Source organism: Coregonus lavaretus (genome assembly GCF_964263955.1).
Source record: "Coregonus lavaretus genome assembly, chromosome: 30".
NCBI classification, from domain to species: domain Eukaryota; kingdom Metazoa; phylum Chordata; class Actinopteri; order Salmoniformes; family Salmonidae; genus Coregonus; species Coregonus lavaretus.
The window spans coordinates 27,562,350-27,589,621 of NC_140017.1; the positions used below are offsets into that span (position 1 = coordinate 27,562,350).

Below are 27,272 nucleotides of genomic sequence, written 5' to 3' on the forward strand. Positions count from 1 at the left end.
ATTTGCCACCTGAGACCTCCAGTTGCTTGAAAGCAAATAAAAAAGCTGGAGGAATTTAAGACAAAGCATCTTATCCTCCACCGAGCTGCTCCTATAGGCAGAGGAGGGAATTTAAATGGAGGAGCCTAGAGCTCTGGCTCGATATCAATCTTGTTATACGTCCCCTCCTCTCCCACTACTCTCTCACGTTCCCTTGAAAACTGTGTTAGAGCATTTGTTTTTGAGAATGCTAAGACACATAGCACTGTTTGTGTGTGTGTGTGTATTGTCTCCTGGGTTATGCAATGGTTATTTTTGTACTCCCTTTGGTGGGGAGCGCCATCAGTCAGTCGTAATACCCCCGACCATCCATCAAATGTATTCTGAAGGAACAGAAATAACAAGGCTGACTGTTTGGGCTTTCGGTTCACTGTGTACTGTGTGTGTGTGTGTGTGTGTGTGTGTGTGTGTGTGTGTGTTGTGTGTGTCTGTTTCTGTGTGTGTGTGTTTGTTTGTCTGTGTTTCTGTGTGTGTTTCTCTGTGTGTGTCTGTGTTTGTGTGTGTGTGTGTGTGTGTGTGTGCGTTTGTGTGTGTTTGTGTGTGTGTCTGTGTTTCTGGTTGTGTGTGTGTGATGGGAAGGGAAGCTGTCAATACACAAAGAGACCGGTGCATGGCTATATTAAAAAACAGCTTTGCCTGACAGATAGCATGCGAGCAGCTTCCAGAGGCCTAGATGAGTATGAATTATGGACGGGCATTGTCTCGAGACACCGCTGCCACTAGTGAAAACAAGATTGCTGCCTGTGAAACTGAATTTAATTCAATAATAGGCATCTACTGTTAGTCACAGAAACTAAAATAAACACTGTGTGTCTGCACTGCAACCGTATCCATTCAGATAGGTTATGCCTGGCTGGTCCCCTTATTCTTCTCCCTTGAATGAGAAGCTAACATGAGAATGTGTGGGTGTGGCCCTGAAGGCTTGTACCCAATTAAAACACATCAGCTTCCCTGGCCAAATACAAACCATGTTCTCTTTAAAAAGGCATTTCTTTCCTCATTGGACATCTTAACACCACCACCAACACCACCACGATCTTGTCTATTAAATTAAATGACTTCATGTGCGTATATCTATCTGTATGTACAATATAAAACAACACTATGACTACATAATGTACATTAGTCCCTTGGCATGGATTGTTGCCTCATTATGGAGATGTACACCCTCTGCATTGTGATTGAGTTACATATAGACCCATGGGGCGGCACACAATTAGCCAGCGTCGTCCAGGGTAGGGGAGGGAATGGCCGGCAGGGATGTAGCTCAGTTGGTAGAGCATGGCGTTTGCAACGCCAGGGTTGTGGGTTCGATTCCCACGGGGGGCCAGTATGAAAATGTATGCACTCACTTAACTGTAAGTCGCTCTGGATAAGAGCGTCTGCTAAATGACTTAAATGTAAAAAATGTAAATATAATCATGTTTACAGCAGAGACCCTTGTGCGCTTTCAGTCAGGGTCTTTGTCCACTACTTTGTATAAAAAGCCTACAGACAAGAACGGTATCCTACATGCCTCTAGTGCGCATTCCACATTTCTGAAGAAGGGATTAGCGTACACGCAATTTCTGAGACTGAAGCAAATGTGTACTAGTAAAACAGACGTTGAAAACGAGGCTTTGAAAATGTATAGACAGTTTGAGGCCCGCTCATACCCGAAAGAATGGCTTGATGATGCTCTCAGTAGAGTACATACCATTGATGAGACCTCTACCAGAAGGGATAAAATGATTACAAAAATAAATAAAATAAAAACCAATTTTGTCTGTACCATTACATATTGTCCTGTGAGTGATGACATCAAGGGAGCTATTAAGAAACATTGGAATGTGCTTATGGCTGATCCTGCTTGCCAAAATATTTTCTCTGACCCTCCTTTCTTTTCACACTACAGGGCCAGGAATGTCAGGGACTTCATTGTTCGGGCTACCACGAGGTGACTGGCTTCTACCCCTGTCGTAGTTGTACGGCATGTAGGGATTCCTGTAAAACAGTGAGCGTATTCAGCTATCAAACAGTTTCTCACATGCAGCTCTTCTAATGTCATATACCTTATCTCTTGTCCATGCAATAAGCAATACGTGCGCAAAACCATTAGACCGATAACAACACATATTATAGAAGGAGAAATGACCCTAAATCCCCTATTGCACGTCATTTCTCAGAGGCCTGTCACCCTGTCTCTTCCATATCCTTCTGTGCTATACAGCAGATAAAATGTTCACATAGGGGGTGTAATCTTGAATTAAGTCTTCTCCAGACAGAATGCATGTGGATGTTCTATTTAAAAACTCTCCACCCATGAGGCATGAATGAAGAATTGTTATTGAAGTGTTTTCTGTAACTGGTATATTGCCTCTTATTTGCGTTCGATACCCCCATCTAGTGGTGTCTCTAGCTCCCTACTCTTACAATCCTGTGTTATTTACTCTGAGGAAATGTTCACATGGTATATCCATTAGCAATAATTGATTATATTTCTCTGTCCACTTTTGTATATAACCTAGATCATGCATTATATTGTACTAGGTACTGATTTATAGATTTTCGGATGTATTTTCTTGCCCATGTGACATATGCAATTATCATTGAAATAGAAACCAGGTGTGTGTGCCGACAATTTCCACTGATGATGACCTGAGGCCGAAACGTCTGTGTTTTCTTTTTACCTTTTATTTATGCACCATAATGTTGCAATAAACATCTTTATTTTGCATTCAAGCCTCAGTTTTGGATCCATTCCTTTTTTTGACAGTGTGCGGGTCTCTATCTCTTCCAGTATTGTTATTTTGACTCCTACGCACCTGGAACAGACAATTTTCAGTAGTAAGGACCTTAAAAGAGCACAGATGGCCTCTGATCAGTTATATATAATCACACAGGTTTGGCTTACGCCCCTGTCTCTCTGTGTTTTGGCTGTAGATTCCCAAAGCTGAATCAACACATATAACTCAAACCACATGTGCATTCATGATAAGGACAGAGAAAGAAACCGTCAAAGGGGATAGGGATTGATGTACACTGCACTGGTCTGACAGATGTACAACAAATGGGATGGCTGATGCCAAAGCCTGGCCAACGTACTGAGCAGCCATCAACACAATGAGACAGTAATCGAGTGCCACTCTGTTGTTGTGGATCCAAGGAGAGTACCTACCAGCGGTGGAACCATGCACACTGTACAATACAAGTTCCTAGAATCATACTCCTTCCTCCATTCAATCATCCACAGTATTTGGGGGGATTAACTTCAAGGTCATGTATGTCTCTGTACCTATGTTTGACTTCCTTCCATTCAGTACCTTACAAAGCATAGAAAATAATCTATGTTCAATACACATTCACTGCGTTTTTGACAGGTTTTAGTTTCAGTGACATTGCAAAACAGTGGAGGTAAATAAAAGAGTAAAAAAAGCAACGATGACCCATCCTGGGGATTGGTGGCACTTCTTCAGACTGAGACACTGTCTGTCACCCTTCACAACCTGTTAGACATGCCCGGGTGGGGGGAGTAAAATATAAATATAATAGATATTAAGCCCCCCTTGTCTTAAAGGTATTATTTTCCAGTATATTCAGTAACGTATCTCTATGTACTGTACATTAACACCCAATTCACCCATATGTTAATTTGGGTAGGAGTTTCCGTACCATATGGGATGGTAACGCCAGTCCTCGGGGGCCTGATTGGTGTCACACTTTTGCCCCAGCCTCAGCTAACACACCTGACTCCAATAATCAACTAATCATGATCTTCAATTTAGAATTCAATTAGTTGAATCGGCTGTGTTTGCTAGGGACGGGGGAAGTGTGACACCACTCCGATCCCGAGGACTAGAGTTGCCCATCCCTGATGTAGGATGTCCACAGAGCTGAGAGACAGGATGTTGAGAGAAAAATAAAAGTTTCATCAGAACTCTGACTACCATGTCAGTGAGACGTCATACGAATGTGGCTAAAGTTTCTCCTGTTGAGAAAAGCAGATGTTCTCTGAATGGGGTCAGGACCATGGAACATGGTGTGTCTTAGATGTCGTCATGGAGTGCATAAAGCATCACAGAGAGTCTGGGGCACAGGAGGCTGCTGAGGAGAGGACGGCTCATAATAATGGCTGGAATGGAGTAAATTGAATATGGAAACCATGTGTTTGACATGTTCGATACCATTCCATTTATTCCATTCCAGCCATTAATATGAGCTTGTCCTCCCCAAATAAGGTGCCAACGGCCGCCTGTGGTCTGGAGGGGTGATCTAACGGTTTCCCTCGTCACAGGGAACACAGCCTGGTCTCTGTCAGAGGGCCAGGGGTGTGTATGTGGGTGTGTGGCTTGTAACGGGGGCTGGAAGCTCCGGTGTGTCTGCCTGCTGGGAGTGGTGTGGTTGGATGAGTCAGAGACACCACTAGGCTCCGACTTTGGATCTCTCTTTTCTCATCCCATCCCTTCTTTCTTAGTTTTTCTCTGCACTCCTCTTGTCCTTTTGATTTGATAAATAAATTAAAGCTCCACTCGGGTTTTCCTTCCACCTCACCGCACACAGCATTGTGCTCACTCACCGCTTCCCATTCCTTCAAAGTTTAAAGAAAAGTGTAAAAATAAGTTATTTAGCAGAGAGACATAAACAGAAATGTGTTCTGTCTCTGGTTTTTTGTTTTTGTTTTGTTTTGTTGTTTTTTATTCAGTAGGGGGCAAGCATTTCTTATTTTCCCTTTTTAAGTGTGCATTCATAAAAATTTGAGATTTATATTATTGATTATTTTAATTACATCCTTTTACTAGTTGCATTTCGTTGTTTAACAGAAGTGTTTGTGTCTTTGAAGGGTTGTGGGGAGGGGGTGGGTCTTATACATCAACACAGCCAGGATGGGCTCTCTTCTCCTTCCTACACAGTTTGAAAGGCCTTGGTCTGGGCAGGGACCATGAGAGTGGGGGGAGTGGGCCCAGAGATCTGGTTCCTGGAGTTGATGTTGAATTTGGGGGTGCCGGGGGGCTCAGGGGTCTTGTTCGGGGGTACCACCGTGGTGTAGGCTGGGGGGGACTGAGGGAAGTCATGGGGCTGTCCGTTCTCCTTAAGGGCAGCTATGGCTGGGGGCCGAGGGCGGTGCCCGCGGGGGACGGTGGTGTGCACCATGGACTGTGTTGAGGAGGCCCCAGAGCGGGAGCTGCCAGAGCGGGACGAGGACAGAGAGTTGGGCTTCACCAGCTTGGCCTTGGGAGCCTCCGCATCTTCCCTGTACGGATACACAAAGCAAAAACAAACAAGAGCTACTTAGATTCGGCCAGTCATGACCCCAAGCATGCACACAGAGACAAACTTAGACAAACTCTATGGCCTTTCTGAGGAGAGCCAGTGGAGAAAACTGTCTTATACAATCAGAGAAAAGGGTTTGGTGACGCTCCACTGCACTTGCTGCATTATCATCTGGGTCTGACACAGTGTCTAAATAAAGATAGTCTAATTCGTCACATTACATCGGCGCCATCGTCACCGACCCCACTTCAGAAAACCAACAAGCTCCATCCCATCCCACCCGCTCAGTGGTTAAACATGGCATGTAAAAAGGAAAGACCTCCACGTAGTCTGCATTATTTACTACACAGTCATCCCCAACCAAGCTGCATTATTCATCTGAACACCGGCAAATAAGCAGCTACATAGCCTCCAAGTTGTAATTTTTCTTATTTTTCTGCTGTAACAAGTCATTCCATTAGCAGCCTGGAGTCCCCAGTTTACTGTAACTCTCGCTCTGGTAGTCAAACACGGCCTCAATCCACACCTAGGCCCTGCCGCCTGCTAATGGCTGCTCTGGAGAGGAGAGAAGCTCTGGGCACGGGAGCAGAGAGGTGTGAAAAGGAGGCTCTCAGAAACCAATCAATACTACGCTTGACAATGAGGGATTTATTACAGACACACACGCATGTGCACTTACACATGCAGAGAAGTTGGTGCTTTGCTTTAGTATTTAAGTTAGAGACAGAAAAAGAGCAAAAGAGGAACAGAAGAAGAAGAAGAAGGAAAATAACTGACCGGATCTCGTTGGGAGTCTCCTCCTCCTCATACTTCTTCTTCTCCTTCTTGCGGAAGACGAGCCAGATGATTAGGATGATGAGGAGAACACCAAAGGAGACGCCCACCACGGCACCTGCCAGCACGCCCATCCCTCGAACATCTGTGGATCATCACACATCTGTGACCTCAGAAGGGCAGCGGAAAACCACCATACATGCACCTGTACATACAGTATCCACACTGTACTGTGTACACACGCAAATATTGATGCTTCTCACATAAACAATCCCTTTGATTTAGTCCCGATAGGTAAATCCTGTGAATTTGTGGATCATAGATTTTGCTGGTGTTGTGTGTATTATGTGTTCAGTCCCCTACAAAGCTATGAATCTAACAAAACGCTATCAAACCATTTCTGTTGCTGTGTTAACTTATAAATCATGTCCCCAACAGTTCACCCCATTGTGACCCTAATATTCCTGTGCCTTTCTGGAAATCTAATACTGTGACATTGAAACATTACTGTTTGAGCGTAGCCGATGACCAATGGCCACTGTTCTAACAGTACAGTCCCCAGTGTTGGGTTACTGAGGTGCAGGGGAGTGGAGCGAGGGCGTGAGGGAAAAATAATTTTCAGGTGCTGTTGGAAACTACAGTCATCCATCACCATTGTAGTATGGTATGGTGCGGAGCCGGAGAGCAGCTCTCTACTCACATTGCATGGTGACCTCGATGATGCAGTTCTCCTCTCCCACGTCATTGCTGGCGGTGCACTTGTAGACACCTGTACTGTCCTTCGTAAGGTTCCGCAGGGTGACGATCGCTGGATTCTTCAGATCTGTAAGAGAGATAGATAGACCGTGATTTAACAACCTGCTCAACTTGGGAAAGCTGAGAGGACCAGGGTCTGTGGTGCAGTTTGTACAGTCATGGTCAAAAGTTTTGAGAATGACACAAATACTAATTTTCACAAAGTCTGCTCCCTCAGTTTTGATGATGGCAATTTGCCATGTCCCTCTTTGCCATGAAAATAAACGTAATCCCCAAAAAACATTTCCACTGCATTTCATCCCTGCCACAAAAGGACCAGCTTCCATCATGTCAGTGATTCTCTCATTATCACAGGTGAGAGTGTTGACGAGGACAAGGCTGGAGATCACTGTGTCATGCTAATTGAGTTTAAAATAACACACTGGAAGCTTTAAAAGGAGGGTGGTGCTTGAAATCATTGTTCTTCCCCTGTTAACCATGGTTACCTGCAAGGAAACACGTGCCATTATCATTGCTTTGCACAAAAAGGGCTTCACAGGCAAGGACATTGCTGCTAGTAAGATTACACCTAAATCAACCATTTATCAGATCATCAAGAACTTCAAGGAGAGAGGTTCAATTGTTGTGAAGAAGGCTTCAGGGTGCCCAAGAAAGTCCAGCAAGCACCAGGACCGTCTCCTAAAGTTCATTCAGCTGTGGGATCGGGGCACCACCAGTGCAGACCTTGCTCAGGAATGGCAGCAGGCAGATGTGAGTGCATCTGCCCGCACAGTGAGGCGAAGACTTGATGTAAATTATGTAAATGTAAATGGAGGATGGCCTGGTGTCAAGAAGGGCAGCAAAGAAGCCACTCCAGGAAAAACATCAGGGACAGACTGATATTCTGCAAAAGGTACAGGGATTGGACTGCTGAGGACTGGGGTAAAGTCATTTTCTCTGATGAATCCCCTTTCCGATTGTTTGGGGCATCCGGAAAACACCTTATCCGGAGAAGACAAGGTGAGCGCTACCATCAGTCCTGTGTCATGCCAACAGTAAAGCATCCTGAGACCATTCATGTGTGGGGTTGCTTCTCAGCCAAGGGAGTGGGCTCACTCACAATTTTGCCTAAGAACACATCCATGAATGAAGAATGGTACCAACACATCCTCCGAGAGCAACTTCTCCCAACCATCCAATAACAGTTTGGTGACGACCAATGCCTTTTCCAGCATGATGGAGCACCTTGCCGTAAGGCAAAAGTGATAAGTGAACAAAACATCTACATTTTGGGTCCATGGCCAGGAAACTACCCAGACCTTAATCCCATTGAGAACTTGTGGTGGATCCTCAAGAGGCGGGTAGACAAACAAAACCCCACAAATTCTGACAAACTCCAAGCATTGATTATGCAAGAATGGGCTACCATCAGTCAGGATGTGGCTCAGAAGTTAACTGACAGCATGCCAGGGCGGATTGCAGAGGTCTTGAAAAAGAATGGTCAACACTGCAAATATTGACTCTTTGCATAAACTTAATGTAATTGTCAATAAAAGCCTTTGACACTTATGGAATGCTTGTAATTATACTTCAGTATACCATAGTAACATCTGACAAAAATATCGCATAACACTGAAGCAGCGAACTTTGTGAAGACCAATACTTGTGTCATTCTCAAAACGTTTGACCATGACTGTACATGTATTTCCACTACAATGGTTTCAAGCACTTCTACAGTTAGCATGACCTTGAAGAGCAATTTTATTAACAGCATGTAGTAAATCCTTGCAGTGAAGTACTGTACTACATCAAAGTCTACTCAGCTCTGATCCACTCCATTCTATGATAATCTAGTAATAGACCAGCAGCAAGAATAATGCATTGTGAGGCTTTATTGAGATTAAATTGTATTGATGAGTGTTGAGCCTAGTTAGACCTGACTCAGGTCTGTTTTGGGCTTTCCATTCCTGTCTGTAATAGTGTGTCAGCTCTGATGTATCACACTTTGTGGGATGGAGCAAGAGTAGAGGAACTCGCAAATGTTGATCTTGGCCTCTGAGAGATTGGATGTACTCAGACTCAGAGTGGCTTTGGTGATTGAAGAGCAGGCCCGTAGACACTGGGGGAATTTAGGGTGAGTTAAAAGAGTTTGTCTGAGAGAATGATGGAGCTTTACGGGGCTAAGAGTTGCTTAGTCATCCCCGTCATGACAGCCACGTGATATTACCTTTCACCACCACCCATAAATAATGGGCCACGACGATGTGTTTTATCGCCCAATGAAAACGAATTAGACTGAACAAATGTTGTTTCATGGAGGTCGTTAATTTCTAGGCTTTTGGCATGGGCACGTGTCATCGCTAATGCGAGTTGAGTGGGGAAAATAGGTGGTAAAACTGAAACGCAATGAAGGTGTGTTGTTGTGTGCCTTGAGGGGTAGATGCGTCTAGGCCGATTCAGCCATTGGTCGATTTTTTCTTGAGTGGATGGTCACGGGGCCAGAACATAATTACTAATAATTTGTAGAATGCATAAATGCATAAAACATAATAATTTCAAACCTTGCTTATATTTGTATACGATCACATACTGTATATCTCTCTATTATGCGTGGGAATACTTTTGAACATATTTTCTCAATTAAAATCATTTGGAGCTGATTTGCTGGTGTTTTTACAGTCTTTTATGTCCAACAATAATAAACAATAATTTTAAAAAACTGATTTTCTTGTGCAGAAAACTTGTGGGGCCAAATAGAATCTCCCGCGGGTCAAGTTAGGCAGCCAGTTGGGGAACCCTGGCGGAATTGCCGCTATCAGGAAGTTTTGTGCTATAATGAATCTCCATTACATTTCGGTGTTTCGGAGGCAGACTGGTATTTAAGTGTTTGGGGATAAAACAAAATCTGGGAAATACTATCATCAAAATGTCATATTCTATGTAATATCCTCTTTAGTGGACCCGTGTTTCACATACACATGGATGAAGTGGGGCGCAGCATGTGTACTTGTGGACAATCTATTTACCTCTCAGTGCCAGTATGGGGAGTTTCCCAACACTCTTTCCCTTATCCAGCACCCTCTCCCAATTGTATTTGATAGGGTCTGAGCCGTCATTGGATTTGCAGCTCAGTTTAACATCACTGCCCTCCAACAGCCTGCCGTCCATCCAGCATCGCGGCTTAGAGGGCTTCACTGTAGAAACAACAGAACAGTAGTTATAGAACACTCAAAATAACACTATAATACAAAAAATAACACAGGATGGTACCTAATACGGATAATGATTCATTCTTATAATATACTGTTTAGCTCAGAGTATGACATACTGTAGCAGCATGTGTAAATGTGAAAGAATACTGAAAGATTATTGAGTGTAACAGTAGCTTGCTTGTTTCTCATGGTAGTAAATGCTGGGATTAAGAGTTGTGTTAAAGGCCCCAGGTCTAGATCATTAAGTGACTGTGAGTTGGTTTTGAAAGCCTGCAGACAGAGACAGGTCAGGAGAGAGTCCTGTGCTCCTGAGTTCACTAGATGGCCAGCACTGCTCTAAGCTCTATGCCGCTTCACAGCAGCTGCTCCAGTCCTCCTTATATCTCTCCATCCATCCCTCAACCCATCCCTCCATCCCTCAACCCATCCCTCCATCCCTTCCTCCTTCCATCCATCCATCCCTCCCCTCCCCTCCATCCCTTCCCTCCCAGTCTAACCGGCCTGGTGAACATGCTCAGTGAGAGATATAATGAGGGGGCTGAGGAGAGTGCCGGGGATTCTGCAGTACATCTCACAGCTCTGTCAGGGCCAGTTAGGCCAATCTCTCTGCAGCAGGAGCAGCCAGAGTGAGGACAAACACACACACACTGACACAGGGGCCCAGACCCAGCCAGTCACCAGCTCCGCTGCCAACCCATAATCTTAACATCGGGACTGCGAGAGAAAAATGCAAATGTTCGTCTCTCAAAATCAAACACGTCACTGCAAAGCTGAGGGCAATTTGTAAAAATCTAGGCGCTAACTCAGTGAAATGTCTTTATGTAGGAGAGGGAGAAAAGAGAGAAAGAATTAAGAGACTGTTCCATTAAAGTACCAATTAACTAATCTCCCATGATGTTTTAATAAATTGCATGGTTTCTGACATTGAGAATGATCTCACTTCCCCCGTTGGACTACTAGACGGCTTTGTGGTATTGCTGCTCTTCACTTGCCTGTCTGTCCTTCAAAGCTGTTTGTCTATTCAATGATATGCAGAGGCACATTTACCACAGAGCCATTGAAAACTAAGCCATTTTAAACAGATCCAACAAGCCTCTGTGTATAGGGGCAATGAAAAAAACTAAACAGAACAGAGAATATAAAGCAGCCCAACTGGCTTTGTCATCATAGTTATGAAAGCTGAATGATGGCTCAGAACTCTGTATGGTGTTTAATAATTAAAAACAGATATAACAAATATTAAATCATCATAAAGAGCTTGTCTGCAGTATATTTGATGACAGAAAACGTATTTTCATATCATGATGGCAAAAACGTTTCCTAATGTTTAACAGCTAAATTCTGCATCATCTGTTTCAAGCTGACATGAGGTCAATCCACAATGTCAGCCATTTTTCGACATATACAGTACCAGTCAAAAGCTATTATCAAGGCAAAGGGTGGCTATTTGAAGAATCTCAAATATAAAATATATTTTGATTTGTTTAACACTTTTTTGGTTACTACATGATTCCATATGAGTTATTTAATATCTTCACTACTATTCTACAATGTAGAAAATAGTAAAAATAAAGAAAAACCCTTGAATGAGTAGATGTGTCCAAACTTTTGACTTGCAGTGTATATGATATGTTACTTCTATGTGCCTCAACAACCACACATCTCAGAGACCCTCGCAACGGAGAAACAAGGCCAAACAAAAAATCTAAATTGAATCACTCCGTCTGAATCAAATTGAATCATTAGATCAGTCAGCATGAGAGAGGAAATGTGCCGGGCTAATTCCCTTTTGATTAGCGCGTGTAAGAGACAGAGCTGGAGAGCAGACTCACCCAGCACAATGAGTTTGACATGGCTCCAGTGGTACTTTCCCCCCGTCTTGACCTTGCAGTGGTACTCCCCAGAGTCCGTCAGCTGTAGGTCACTGAGGAGCAGGGAGGCGTCTCCTTTCAGGTAGTCCCCGGCGAAGGACAGACGACTGGCCTCGCTGGTCACCTCATTGGTGTACACCTGGCCCCCGAAAAACGTGATGATCTGGGTTGGAGAGAGAGACAATGAGACACACTGAGAGAGCTGAATGCAGAGATATATGTAAATAAATCAGCTCTGTATCTGGATTTAGACGTACATGGACACCGCTTGCTCATAAAGACACATACACATACAGTACAGACATACCCTCTCTTTGTCTTTTTCTCTCTCTCCCTTGTAAACACACACACACACATACAGTGAGGGAAAAAAGTATTTCATCCCCTGCTGATATTGTACGTTTGCAAACTGACAAAGACATGATCAGTCTATAATTGTAATGGTAGGTTTATTTGAACAGTGAGAGACAGAATAACAACAACAAAAATCCAGAAAAACGCATGTCAAAAATGTTATAAATTGATTTGCATTTTAATGAGGGAAATAAGTATTTGACCCCTCTGCAAAACATGACTTAGTACTTGGTGGCAAAACCCTTGTTGGCAATCACAGAGGTCAGACGTTTGTTGTAGTTGTCCACCAGGTTTGCATGCATCTCAGGAGGGATTTTGTCTCACTCCTCTTTGCAGATCTTCTCCAAGTCATTAAGGTTTTGAGGCTGACGTTTGGCAACTCGAACCTTCAGCTCCCTCCACATATTTTGTATGGGATTAAGGTCTGGAGACTGGCTAGGCCACTCCAGGACCTTAATGTGCTTCTTCTTGAGCCACTCCTTTGTTGGCTTGGCCGTGTGTTTTGGGTCATTGTCATGCTGGAATACCCATCCACTACCCATTTTCAATGCCCTGGCTGAGGGAAGGAGGTTCTCACCCAAGATTTGACGGTACATGGCCCCGTCCATTGTCTCTTTGATGCAGTGAAGTTGTCCTGTCCCCTTAGCAGAAAAACACCCCCAAAGCATAATGTTGCCACCTCCATGTTTGACGGTGGGGATGGTGTTCTTGGGGTCATAGGCAGCATTCCTCCTCCTCCAAACACGGCGAGTTGAGTTGATGCCAAAGAGCTCCATTTTGGTCTCATCTGAGCACAACACTTTCACCCAGTTCTCCTCTGAATCATTCAGATGTTCATTGGCAAACTTCAGACGGGCCTGTATATGTGCTTTCTTGAGCAGGGGGACCTTGCGGGTGCTGCAGGATGTCAGTCCTTCACGGCGTAGTGTGTTACCAATTGTTTTCTTGGTGACTATGGCCCCAGCTGCCTTGAGATCATTGACAAGATCCTCCCGTGTAGTTCTGGGTTGATTCCTCACCGTTCTCATGATCATTGCAACTCCACGAGGTGAGATCTTGCATGGAGCCCCAGGCCGAGGGAGATTGACAGTTATTTTGTGTTTCTTCCATTTGCGAATAATCGCACCAACTGTTGTCACCTTCTCACAAGCTGCTTGTCTTGTAGCCCATTCCAGCCTTGTGTAGGTCTACAATCTTGTCCCTGACATCCTTGGAGAGCTCTTTGGTCTTGGCCATGGTGGAGAGTTTGGAATCGGATTTATTGATTGCTTCTGCGGACAGGTGTCTTTTATACAGGTCACAAGATGAGATTAGGAGCACTCCCTTTAAGAGTGTGCTCCTAATCTCAACTCGTTACCTGTATAAAAGACACCTGGGAGCCAGAAATCTTTCTGATTGAGAGGGGGTCAAATACTTATTTCCCTCATTAAAATGCAAATCAATTTATAACATTTTTGACATGCGTTTTTCTGGATTTTTTTGTTGTTATTCTGTCTCTCACTGTTCTAATAAACCTACCATTAAAATTATAGACTGATCATTTCTTTGTCAGTGGGCAAACGTACAAAATCAGCAGGGGATCAAATACTTTTTTCCCTCACTGTACATACATACACACAAACACAAACACACACACACACACACACACACACACACACACACACACACACACACACACACACACACACACACACACAGACACACACACACACACACACACACACACACACACACACACACACACACACACACACACACACACACACACACACACACACACACACACACACACTACAACAACAACATCAAACACAGCTGTCACAGTAGCCTATTACTCAGGGCAACTGAGAGCCTGCAGATGGGGACTGCTAAACACTGGTGCCACAGCACATCAGTGCCACCAGAGCTTGGTTTACCTGCTGCGCTCGCAGGTGACGTCTGGCCATTTACACACAAAGACACACACACACACACACACACACACACACACACACACACACACACACACACACTGAGCCCTGCCACAGGCACTCTGTGACATAACCCTGGCACCTGCGCTATGAGGTTCAAGTTACTGTGTATTTGCATACGCATCCCCAGGTTAGCACCAGTGAACCCTGCCCTTGCTCAGGCTTTCTCTCCCCTCTGTGCTCCTGACACATTTAGCCTGTACGCTCGGCAACAGAGGCTAAATGTTGACAAGCTGCTCTTTTCCATTTCAACACGGCCTTCCAGCAGAAATTAAATAATGTATTCATTCCGCCACAGGCACAGTCTCATTCCTAATCACATTTTCAGACGTTTGATTTTAATTAATGTTCAATGTTATCTCCCTGTTAAATATTCAATGCAATGCGCCAGCCCCTTCAAGATATCAAAGTGTTAGACATTTGTTTTCCCCTTTCTTCCCTTCTCTCCCTCCTTTCTTCTCTGCCTCCTCCCTTCTCTCCCTCCTCCCTTCTCTCCCTCCTCCCTTCTCTCCCTCCTCTCCCTTTTCTTGTGGAACCAAATCTCTCACTGCTAATCAAAAGATCAGTGTGTTAATGAATGACTTCAAAAGAGAGAAGAAATCTCTTTCTTCTGATGAGGCCTGTTCAGATTTCACTGTCTTACTGTTATCAGATACTACATTTCCTTAAGAAAAAACAGGAACAAATCAAAACAGAAACTGATACTTTAACATCTTCTGAGAGCTACAAGACAAGTAATTACATTAGGACTGTTTTTAGACTCTGTAGATGATTTAAGGTAGGTGATAGGAGGGATACATTTTTATTTTATTAGGAGCTGGCAGTATTGATGCGGTCTAATTCAATTCTCAGGGACTGGAATGTCTAGGTATTTTTTGTCACAGCTGGTGTGATGTACAGGCTTTATTTAGTAACTGTGTCTCAGGTGGACATTCAGCCACAGTAATTTGTTTGCTACTGTATCTCTGTCGATATTTTAACACTTCAGGGAATCTGAAAAAGCCTATGTACAAAACCCTGAGCAGTTGAAATAAATAGAGGCATGAGGAATTGGGAGAGTGTAAGAGTAAACTGTAGGAAGTAGAAAAGGGCTGAGATCGGAAGGAAACAAATCGGAGGAACATTGTGTTGTATAAGTGTGCCTTTGAAAAAGCGATTAAAATTCAATCAAATTGGTTGCAACAAAGAAATTGGGAGGGGGTATAGAGAAAAGGAGAGAGAAGAGAGAGAGAAAGAAGGAAAGAGAGAAAATGACAAAAAACATCAGAAGAGAAAGAGAGAGCAGCTTCCTCACCACTCTCTGCTTGGAGTTGGGCTTCTGCAGTAGCCACTCGATGTCGAGGGACTGCGCATTGGACTGCCAGAACTGATGGTGGCACGGCAGGGTGGCGTTGTCTCCGACGACTCTCTTCATTTCTGTCTGGGCGCCGGCCTTCAGCAGGCTCAGCAGCACTGGAGAGAGAGAGAGAGAACAGAGACACTGTCAGACAACTAGAACCAGATACACCACCAGACAGCAGCCACAGGCAGAATATAGCTGGAGTAAAAAAACCTAGTGAGATAGGAAACAGAATCAGAATTACTAGGACATAATACGTTAAAGAAACATAATCAAACAAGCAAAACCATCCAAATCCCAATAAGACAAAGACTATAACTAGAGCCAATTTCTCCCCCAATTTCTCCCAAGCCGACCTAGCTGTCAGGTTGTTTGCTGTACGACAGGGTCTGGGTTACACTAGGCTCAGTCAGTAGTGTACGTGGGGCTTGTGGCTTGGCCCTTGATCAGTGGCCAGACTGTCAGGGCCCTTCGCAGAAGGGGCCACTGGGCTAATTTATTGGAGGATGCTGGCTTGAGGGGAATTAGGGAGAGGCGTCGGGGGGATTTGCAGAGGGATGGAGCTCAGGGGGGTCAAGGGAACATACGATTCCCTCCACCTGGTAGACCCAGCGCAGGGAAAACAATGCACAGGCTTCACAGCCTCACTGGGCTTACTCACTCAAATGTGAGAGATATTTTTGGTGCTTCAGCATTAACGTAACTAGCACATTTAATTTAACCACTGCAGAGAGCGGGCTAAGAGCCTGGCTTCAAATAACTTTAAATAAAGTTATCCAAATGCTTGTTCGGATGCAGTATGTCCTGGTCATGTAAATATTGTGATATTACCAGTGGTATGTTGCTGATTAGGTGCTGAGTGGTTCAGTAAATCACTAAATATACAATGTGGTACACATACTTTTTTTTTAGGGGGTAGATCAGCTTTAATATTGCAGATAGATTGTAAATTCCATCAATGTAATTGACAGCATGACAATGATCCCAAACACACCGCCCGGGCAACGAAGGAGTGGCTTCGTAAGAAGCATTTCAAGGTCCTGGAGTGGCCTAGCCAGTCTCCAGATCTCAACCCCATAGAAAATCTTTGGAGGGAGTTGAAAGTCCGTGTTGCCCAGCGACAGCCCCAAAACATCACTGCTCTAGAGGAGATCTGCATGGAGGAATGGGCCAAAATACCAGCAACAGTGTGTGATAACGTTTGACCTGTGTCATTGCCAACAAAGGGTATATAACAAAGAATTGAGAAACTTTTGTTATTGACCAAATACTTATTTTCCACCATAATTTGCAAATAAATTCATAAAAAATCCTACAATGTGATTTTCTGGATTTTTTTTTCTAATTTTGTCTGTCATAGTTTACGTGTACCTATGATGAAAATTACAGGCCTCTCTCATCTTTTTAAGTGGGAGAACATGCACAATTGGTGGCTGACTAAATACTTTTTTCCCCCACTGTATATGGGACGGCTGTCAATCCTTTGGTCCTTAAATTAAACTGGTATACTTTTTTATTTATCACAGTTTTATTTAACCAATTATGTTCTTTAATGCAAGGCCGACAGACAAGTTCCTTACTTTTTCCACTTTCCTCTTCCATTTTTGCGGTAATGCTGCAATTATTTGGTTGTAATTTTGGGTAGAGCAGACATTTCCATATGTTTTTGTTAGCTGCATGTGCAACATAACTCCACCAGTCCTACCAATGATATCATTTACGAAGATTATACCTTTTGTAAACATTTTGTCAAAAAAAAAAGTTTTTTATCAATTCGTATATTTGAGTTTAACCACAATATTTGTTGCATTATTTGTTCTGTCGTTTCTGGAGGATTAAATTTAAATTGCAACCAACTTTCTATGGCTTGTTTTAGAAATAGTGATATTTGGGAGATTATTTCCTTTTCAAATAACTGAAAGTGAGATGTTGTAATCTGAATAAAGGGAAATATATACTTACACAAACATTTTATGGCCTGTGGGCCAGCCCTGAATATGTTATGTCTGGGCTTCAGTGATTCAACAGACAGCGACTAATTGAAAGAATGCCTTTGTGCCCTATCACCCTCGATCACATGTTGTTGTCACGATCGCTCATTAACGAGAAGGACCAAGGCGCAGCGTGATAAGCGTACATTTTATTAAGTACTTAACATGACACAAAACAACAAACAAACGATACGTGAAGTCCTAGGTTACACAAAACAAACCTTTACGGAACAAGATCCCACACCGACTAGTGCCAAACAGGCTGCCTAAGTATGGTCCCCAATCAGAGACAACAAGATACAGCTGCCTCTGATTGGGAACCACCCTGGCCAACATAGATCTAAACGATCTAGCACATGAACATAGAAAATATAACACAGAAACTACACACCGTGGCTCAACATTTCAGAGTCCCCAGAGCCAGGGCGTGACAGTTGTCAATGTTCCATGGATCACCAAATGTGGTCAATGCATCAGCTGTAGGCACCTTTCTTCTTATTCAGTGGCCACCCTCTCAGGAACAGCAAACATAAGAGCTGTCAAAGCCAATGAGAATGGTCACTAGTCTGCCCTATAAAACATGTGACTTGGTGTAGGTATGTGGTAAAGATGGCGCCGCTGGAGAAGGGCGACATCATACGAGTTCCACCACTTTTACCCAGCCTTCAGTCACTTTTACCCAGCCTTCAGTCACTTTTACCCTGCCTTCAGTCACTTTTACCCAGCCTTCAGTCACTTTTACCCTGCCTTCAGTCACTTTTACCCTGCCTTCAGTCACTTTTACCCTGCCTTCAGTCACTTTTACCCTGCCATCAGTCACTTTTACCCTGCCTTCAGTCACTTTTACCCTGCCTTCATGTCCATATCTACCTCAAATACCTCGTACCTCTACACACCAATCTGATACTGGTACTCCCTGTATGTAGCTCCATTCTTGTGTATTTTATTTTACCTCTCTTGTGTTTCTATTTTAATTTTTTATGATTCTTTTTTAACTCTGCATCATTGGGAAGGACTCGTAAGCAAGCCTTTCATGGTAAAGTCTACACCAGTTGTGTTCGGCACCTGTGACAAATTTGATTTGATTTGGTACAGGGAGGGAGGTATCATAACTGTAATCCGCTTATTCAGAAGTGGTTGACTGACTCACAGTAATGACATCATTACTCTGTGAACTTTGTGTGCAGCTTTTTAAGTTTCCTTCACTTTCACATTTCCCTGATGCAATAACCCTGGTGTCACGGTTTCGGCCGAGGCTGCCTCTCTTCCTTGCTCGGGCAGGCTTCGGCGTTCGTTGTCTCCGGAATACTAGCTGCCACCGTTGCATGTTTCTATGTTCGTTTGCTTTTGTCTGATTGTTGTTACACCTGTTATCGTTTAGTGTAATTAGTGTCCTATAAGTTCTCGTTGTGTTTGTCTAGTGTTGTGTGTTATTGTTTTACTGTCGTGCCGGTAGGCTGTTATTCTACTGTTTGCTCGGTTGAGCTATTTCTCCATATTGTTTGGAGTGTTTTGTCGCACCTGTTAGTGCGCCCGTTATTTTCGCCTACGTGCGGAGTTTTCGCCTCAGGGCATTTATTCGTGATTGTTTTTGTGTGCATCTACTAAAGTCTGTTGGACTAACGTTCTGCGTCCTGCGCCTGATTCCACCACCACACCCACCTACATCTACCTTGACAGAATAAAACACCACAAGAATGGAATCAGCAGGAGCCGCAGCAGCACAGGCGACGCTGGAGGACCGGGTCCGCGACCAGATCCTGCGGATGGGGTCCGCACTGCAGGAGGTGATCACCACCATCCGAGGCTGGGAGACCCGAGGGACACCTCCACCACCATCCTCCCTGCCCGCACCATCGGCAAGTCAGCCCATTCCCGCTCCGGAACCCAGAGGAGTTCGACTCTCGCTCCCGAGGGCCTACGATGGGACCGCTGCCGGGTGTCAGGGATTCCTTCTCCAGGTGGAGCTTTACCTGGCCACCGTGCACCCGGCGCCCTCGGGACACGAGAGCGTGTCCGCCCTGATCTCCTGCCTTTCCGGTAAGGCGTTGGAATGGGCCAACGCAGAGTGGAGGAGAATCGACGCTACCACCATCACCTACGACGAGTTCTCCCGCCGCTTCAGGGCGGTGTTTGACCATCCCCCGGAGGGGAAAGCGGCGGGGGAGCGTCTGTTCTGCCTCCGGCAGGGGAAGAGGAGTGCCCAGGAGTTCGCCTTAGAATTCCGTACTCTAGCGGCGGATGCAGGGTGGAATGAGCGGGCCCTCATCGATCACTACCGATGTAGTCTACGTGAGGACGTCCGTAGGGAGCTGGCCTGTAGGGACACCAGCCTCTCGTTCGACCAGTTGGTCGACATGTCCATCAGGCTGGATACCCTGCTAGCTACCCGCGGACGTCCCGAGGGGGGTCCGTCCATTTCACCCTCCAGCGCCTCCGAGCCGTGCCCCATGGAGCTCGGGGGCGCTGGCGCTAGAGAGAGGAGGGGTCGGATGACGAGGGGGTCCATCTCCTGCACCAACTGTGGTCGGGGAGGACACACCGCGGCTAGGTGCTGGGGATGGCCTCCTAGGGGAGAAGACGACAGGTCCCGCACTGGGGAGTCCTTCCAGGTGAGTAGGCGCCCCACTCACCCAGAGCTCTCTGTTGCACACTTCTGTATGCCTGTGCGTTTTCCACAGGTAGCACCTCATTCCCAGCATAAGGCGCTGGTAGATTCAGGCGCGGCTGGGAATTTTGTTGATAATAAATTTTGTTTAGCCTTAGGGATTCCCCTTCTCCCTGTTGACGTTCCCTACCCCGTTCATGCCCTAGATAGCCGTCCGTTGGGTGCGGGCTTGATCAGGGAGGTCACGGCGCCACTTAGGATGTGTGCGCAGGGGGGTCATCAGGAGATGATCCAGCTATTTCTGATCGACTCGCCTGCGTATCCGGTGGTGCTGGGCATGCCCTGGTTGAGTACCCATAACCCATCTATTTCGTGGCAGGAGAGGGCTCTGATGGAGTGGTCTGCCCAGTGTGTGGGTCGATGTTTAGGCGTTTCCATAGGGGCTACCTTGGTGGAGAGTCCAAACCAGGTGCCCGCATTGCACGTTCCCCCTGAGTATGGGGATTTGGCTATTGTGTTCAGTAAGTCGAGGGCGACGCAGTTGCCTCCCCATAGGCAGGGAGATTGTGCGATAGACCTCCAGGCAGGAGTTGCGCTCCCACGGAGCCATGTGTATCCTCTGTCTCAGGAGGAGAAGAGAGCTATGGAGACTTACATAGACGAATCTCTGAGACAAGGATACATACGGCCCTCCACTTCCCCTGCGTCCTCGAGTTTCTTTTTTGTGAAGAAAAAGGATGGGGGGTTACGCCCGTGCATTGACTACCGTGGTCTCAATCAGATCACGGTGAAGTACAGTTATCCACTCCCGCTGATTGCGACCATGACGGAGTCATTGCACGGGGCGCGTTTCTTCACTAAATTAGATCTCAGGAGCGCGTACAACTTGGTGCGCATTAGGGGGGGCGATGAATGGAAGACAGCCTTTAGTACCACCTCGGGCCATTACGAGTATCTTGTCATGCCATACGGGTTGATGAACGCTCCTTCAGTTTTCCAATCATTTGTGGATGAGATCTTCAGGGACATGCAGGGGAAGGGGGTGGTCGTGTACATAGATGACATTCTCGTGTACTCGCCTACCCGAGTCGAGCATGTGGCCCTGGTGCGCCGAGTGTTGCGGAGGCTGTTGGAGCACGACCTGTATGTCAAGGCAGAGAAGTGTCTGTTCTTCCAGGAGTCGGTCTCCTTTTTGGGTTATCTGTTGTCTGCGTCAGGGGTGAAGATGGAGGTAGACCGGGTGTCAGCCGTGCGTAATTGGCAAACGCCAACCACTGTGAAGGAGGTGCAGCAGTTTTTGGGGTTTGCGAATTACTACCGGAGGTTTATCCGGGGTTTTGGACAGGTGGCAGCTCCCATAACGTCTCTTTTGAAGGGGGGTCCGGTGCGTCTGCAGTGGTCAGCCGAGGCGGACAGGGCGTTTGGGAGGCTGAAGGACCTGTTTACCTCGGCCCCGGTGCTGGCGCATCCGGATCCCTCTTTGCCATTTCAGGTAGAGGTGGACGCGTCAGAGGCCGGTGTAGGAGCCGTGCTTTCGCAACGGTCCGGCGCGCCACCTAAACTCCGCCCCTGTGCTTTTTATTCCAAGAAGCTCAGTCCGGCGGAGCGAAACTATGACGTAGGGGACAGGGAGCTGTTAGCCGTGGTACAGGCCCTAAAGGTGTGGAGGCACTGGCTTGAGGGGGCTCAACACCCTTTCCTCATTTTGACGGACCACCGTAACCTGGAGTACATCCGGGCAGCGAGGAGGCTGAACCCTCGCCAGGCGAGGTGGAATATGTTTTTGACCCGGTTCACATTTAAGATCACGTACATCCCTGGGTCACAGAACGGTAAGGCAGACGCACTGTCTCGGCGGTATGACACGGAGGAGAGGTCCGTGGAGCCCACTCCCATACTGCCGGAGTCTTGTCTGGTGGCACCGGTAGTGTGGGAGGTCGATGCTGAACTCGAGCGGGCGTTACGCACCGACCCTAGTCCACCTCAATGCCCGGAGGGTCGGAAGTACGTTCCGCTCGAGGTTCGGGATCGATTGATCTATTGGGCTTACACGTCACCCTCCTCTGGACACCCTGGTATCGGCCGGACAGTGCACTGTCTTAGTGCCAAGTACTGGTGGCCCACGTTGGCGAGGGATGTGAGGGTTTATGTTTCCTCCTGCTCGGTGTGCGCCCAGTGTAAGGCGCCTAGACATCTGCCTAGGGGTGTTACTACCCCTGCCAGTTCCACAACGACCATGGTCTCACCTCTCGGTGGATTTCCTCACTGACCTTCCTCCTTCACAGGGGAATACCACTATACTGGTCGTTGTGGACCGGTTTTCTAAGGCCTGTCGTTTGCTCCCTATGCCGGGCCTTCCTACTGCCCTGCAAACCGCCGAAGCACTATTCACCCATGTGTTCCGGCACTACGGGGTACCCGAGGATATTGTGTCTGATCGAGGTCCCCAATTTACCTCCAGAGTCTGGAGAGCTTTTATGGAGCGGTTGGGGGTCTCGGTGAGCCTCACCTCGGGTTACCACCCGGAGAGTAATGGGCAGGTGGAACGTGTGAACCAGGATGTGGGTAGGTTTCTTAGAACATACTGCCAGGACCGGCCGGAGGAGTGGGCCAGGTACGTTCCCTGGGCCGAAATGGCCCAGAATTCCCTACGCCATTCCTCCACTAACCTAACCCCTTTCCAATGTGTGTTGGGTTACCAGCCGGTTCTGGCACCTTGGCAGCAGAGCCAGATCGAGGCTCCTGCGGTGGATGAGTGGGTGCGGCGCTCGGAGGAGACATGGAACGCTGCACACGTCCACCTGCAGCGGGCCCTCCGTCGTCATAGGGCGAGCGCCGATCTCCACCGCAGTGAGGGACCGGTGTACGCACCTGGTGATCGAGTCTGGCTCTCTACCAGAAACCTGCCCCTCCGCCTGCCATGTCGGAAACTGGGTCGGCGGTTTGTAGGGCCATTTAAAGTCCTGAGAAGGTTGAACGAGGTGTGTTACAAATTACAACTACCTGTTGAGTATAAAAGTATTAACCCCTCGTTCCATGTGTCTCTTCTCAGGCCGGTGGTAGCTGGCCCACTCCAAGAAAGTGAGATCAGGGAGACTCCTCCGCCCCCATTGGACATCGAGGGGGCACCGGCGTACTCCGTGCGGTCCATCTTGGATTCGAGACGTCGGATGGGGGGTCTCCAATATCTAGTGGAGTGGGAGGGGTACGGCCCGGAGGAACGGTGCTGGGTGCCGAGGAGAGACATTTTGGACCCGTCTCTCCTGACGGAATTCCATCGTGGGCACCCGACGCACCCTGCTCCGCGTCCTCCTGGTCGTCCCCGAGGCCGGAGTCGGCGCACGTCTGGAGCCGCGCGTCAAGGGGGGGGGTACTGTCACGGTTTCGGCCGAGGCTGCCTCTCTTCCTTGCTCGGGCAGGCTTCGGCGTTCGTCGTCTCCGGAATACTAGCTGCCACCGTTGCATGTTTCTATGTTCGTTTGCTTTTGTCTGATTGTTGTTACACCTGTTATCGTTTAGTGTAATTAGTGTCCTATAAGTTCTCGTTGTGTTTGTCTAGTGTTGTGTGTTATTGTTTTACTGTCGTGCCGGTAGGCTGTTATTCTACTGTTTGCTCAGTTGAGCTATTTCTCCATATTGTTTGGAGTGTTTTGTCGCACCTGTTAGTGCGCCCGTTATTTTCGCCTACGTGCAGAGTTTTCGCCTCAGGGCATTTATTCGTGATTGTTTTTGTGTGCATCTACTAAAGTCTGTTGGACTAACGTTCTGCGTCCTGCGCCTGATTCCACCACCACACCCACCTACATCTACCTTGACACCTGGGCTCCACACCAGTCACTCACATTTTCATTTAACATTTACATTTGAGTCATTTAGCAGACGCTCTTATCCAGAGCGACTTACAGTTAGTGCATTCATCTTAAGATAGCTAGGTGGGACAACCACATATCACAGGCATAGAAAGTACATTGTTCCTCAATAACGTAGCTATCAGTAGAGTCGAGGTGAGGAGGAGGATTATTTAAGATACTGTTTGAAGAGGTAGGGTTTCAGATGTTTTCGGAAGATGGGCAGGGACTCTGCTGTCCTAGCTGTCCTAGCTTCCATCCATCTGAGTCACCACTTAGACACAACCCCAGATGCCCTCTCTGACTGGCACCCAGCAACACAGGAGATGAGGCCATATTACAGTACAGCAGGGCCCTCAATCCGCTCAATACGGCCCTGGTGACAGGACACATTACTGAGGTCCTCCTACTGCTCTCGCTCTCCCCTGCTCTGCTCAAATCACTACTCAGCAGAAAAAAGGGCCACCTCTTCCCAGCCAAGGAGCTCCCAGCTCCCCTGAAGGTATCCCCGTTCATGAGTTTTTAATGCAGCATTTGCAGAGCTATTCATCTTGTGGGCTCCCTGCAGATATTACTTTGGATGGAAGTCAAAGAGTGGAGTCTAGGAGAGAACGATCCAGCCAACACAGAGGACTCTGGGTATCCTCTCAGCATAGCTCCTACTCACTTTAAGGAGGAGGAGGAAGGAGGAGGTTGGCTGGAGTGTGTGTGTGTGAGAGAGTGAGTGAGTGAGTGTGAGTGTTGGGGCCTGGTGATGGTCCGTTGGCAGCCCAGTGCCCACTGCTGGCCAAGGCCTGTTCAAGCCGTGCTGTCTAATCAGTGCCCTTACACTCGTCACCTTGGGACTGAACCCCCTGCTCTGTGTGCTGGGCCTGATAACAGCTAGTAGGCTCACCTCTCCTCTCCACCGCACCCCCAGAGTTTTGCATGGGAGCGTTACGAGTAGGGCCAATTATCAAAGGGGGTATATGGAAGGTTGTGTGTTGTATGTGCAATTAACTGTGCTGTATATTGCCCACTCCTTTAGCCAACTCTCAACGACCTTCCAACAAGCACACTGAGCCAATATAGACTGTATGGGTTTGGAAGTAGGCTTCACTTTATCATCTTTCAATGGATTTACCATGTATGAAATTATCTCAATTTCAGCCAACAACATGACAAACATTTAAATGCCTTTATAGTGACACTACAATCAGCTTTTACACAGTCAGTTTATGGTCTTGGAGAGGGGATTTTGTGCTGTGGAATGGATAACATAGTGGTCCAAAATAAGCCTGCCTTGAAGTCTATTTGTGCTCAAATTTGGATTGGCCTCATTCACAGTGTGCACAGCTGTGGCAGTTTGGACCGATGGAAACCATAATTTGTGAGATGCCCAGTATGCGGCATACCAGGGTGTCACAGCATACTATGGTGACTCTGTATAGGAACCTCAGGTAGTCTTTAGTTTATGACCTTGGCTTTAATGGTCTTAATATAGTGAGATATTTCACCATACTTTAGTTTAGTTTGTTAATTCAACCGTTTAAAAAAACAATCACACATAAAACTTGAAAAAGCCATACATGAGTAAAATCATTGAGGATAACACACAATAATGTCTGGGACTTATTTCCATTGTGGTCCTCTTGAAACAAGATGGCTAGGCAAGAACACAGTATGGCATTGAGATAATAAAACATAAAAACAAAAAAAAAGAACATCTATCTCATCATTGCAGTTACATCGTAGGGTACATTCATATGGGCACAGAAGACATCAAACCATTTTTTACTTTATTTTTAAGGCAACTCATTCCACTCTGAGGCTCCAGTATACAAGAAAGTACCTTTCCCAGCATTACTCCTGTACCTGTATATGCACACATTAGCAACACCTGATCTGGTGCTGTGGTTGTGTGCATCCCTAACATGGGGAAAGTAATCAGTCAGATATCTGGATGCAGAACCATAAATACTCCTGTAAACCAAACCCAGTCTAATCTGGGACACCCTAGCCTCAACAGGCAGCCAGTTGAGTTCCTGAAAGCAGCTCTTGCCTATGTGAGTACATGGACTCACCTTCAATACTACCCTGATCAGCTTATGTTGGGCTATCTGGAGCTTCCCGTTCAGAAGCTTAGATAAGCCCCCAAACCAGGAAGTACGAGCGCAGTCAAAATTGCATTGAATTACGGCAGTGACTAGCACGCTCATGGAGTCCTTATCATGCAGCTTGGACTTTCTAGCCAAAAACTTGTTCCTGGCATTAACCTTCCCTAGCACTTTACTGTCCATGCTCACACCCCCCAAGCTTCCATCAAGGATGCATCCCATGTACAGTGCCATCCCAGGTATTCATCCCCCTTGGTGTTTTTCCTATTTTGTTGCATTACAACCTGTAATTTAAAATTATTTTTATTTGGATTTAATGTAATGGACATACACAAAATAGTCCAAATTGGTGAAGTGAAATGAAAAAAATAACTTGTTTCAAAAAATTCTAAAAAATTATTCACGGAAAAGTGGTGCGTGCATATGTATTCACCCCCTTTGCTATGATGCCCCTAAATAAGATATGGTGCAACCAATTACCTTCAGAAGTCACATAATTGGTTAAATAAAGTCCACTTGTGTGCAATCTAAGTGTAACATGATCTGTCACATGAGTATATATACACCTGTTCTGAAAGGCCCCAGAGTCTGCAACACCACTAAGCAAGGGGCACCACCAAGCAAGCGGCACCTTGAAGAGCTCTCCAAACAGGTCAGGGACAAAGTTGTGGAGAAGAACAGATCAGGGTTGGGTTATAAAAAAATATCAGAAACTTTGAACGTCACACAGAGCACCATTAAATCCATTATAAAAAAATTGAAAGAATATGGCACCACAACAAACCTGCCAAGAGAGTGCCGCCCACCAAAACTCACGGACCAGGCAAGGAGGGCATTAATCAGAGGCAACAAAGAGACAAAAGATAACCCTGAAGGAGCTGCAAAGCTCCACAGTGGAGATTGGAGTATCTGTCCATAGGACCACTTTAACGATGAGACAGCCTATAGGGAGGAGGTCAGAGACCTGGCCGTGTGGTGCCAGGATAACAACCTCTCCCTCAACGTGACCAAGACAAAGGAGATGATTGTGGACTACAGAAAAAAAAGAGGACTGAGCACGCCCCCATTCTCATCGACAGGGCTGTAGTGGAACAGGTTGAGAGCTTCAAGTTCCTTGGTGTCCACATCACCAACGAACTATCATGGTCCAAACACACCAAGACAGTTGTGAAGAGGGCACGACAA

The 27,272-nt window shown here is 46.3% G+C and overlaps 1 protein-coding gene across 1 annotated transcript in view; it reads right to left on the reverse strand.

The window, feature by feature from the left end:
* Nucleotides 1–4,920: 4,920 nt before the first annotated feature.
* The window catches only part of LOC311106188 (uncharacterized protein), a gene marked incomplete at both ends in the record, with an annotated part of 166,262 nt that continues 143,910 nt past the window's right edge, over nt 4,921–27,272 (reverse strand). Inside the window, 6 exons of the mRNA XM_084148501.1 lie at nt 4,921–5,269; nt 6,067–6,208; nt 6,764–6,886; nt 9,825–9,992; nt 11,843–12,044; nt 15,500–15,657. Of these exons, the coding sequence (XP_084004627.1) occupies nt 4,921–5,269; nt 6,067–6,208; nt 6,764–6,886; nt 9,825–9,992; nt 11,843–12,044; nt 15,500–15,657 (1,142 nt within the window). The remainder of the gene's footprint in view (nt 5,270–6,066; nt 6,209–6,763; nt 6,887–9,824; nt 9,993–11,842; nt 12,045–15,499; nt 15,658–27,272) is intronic.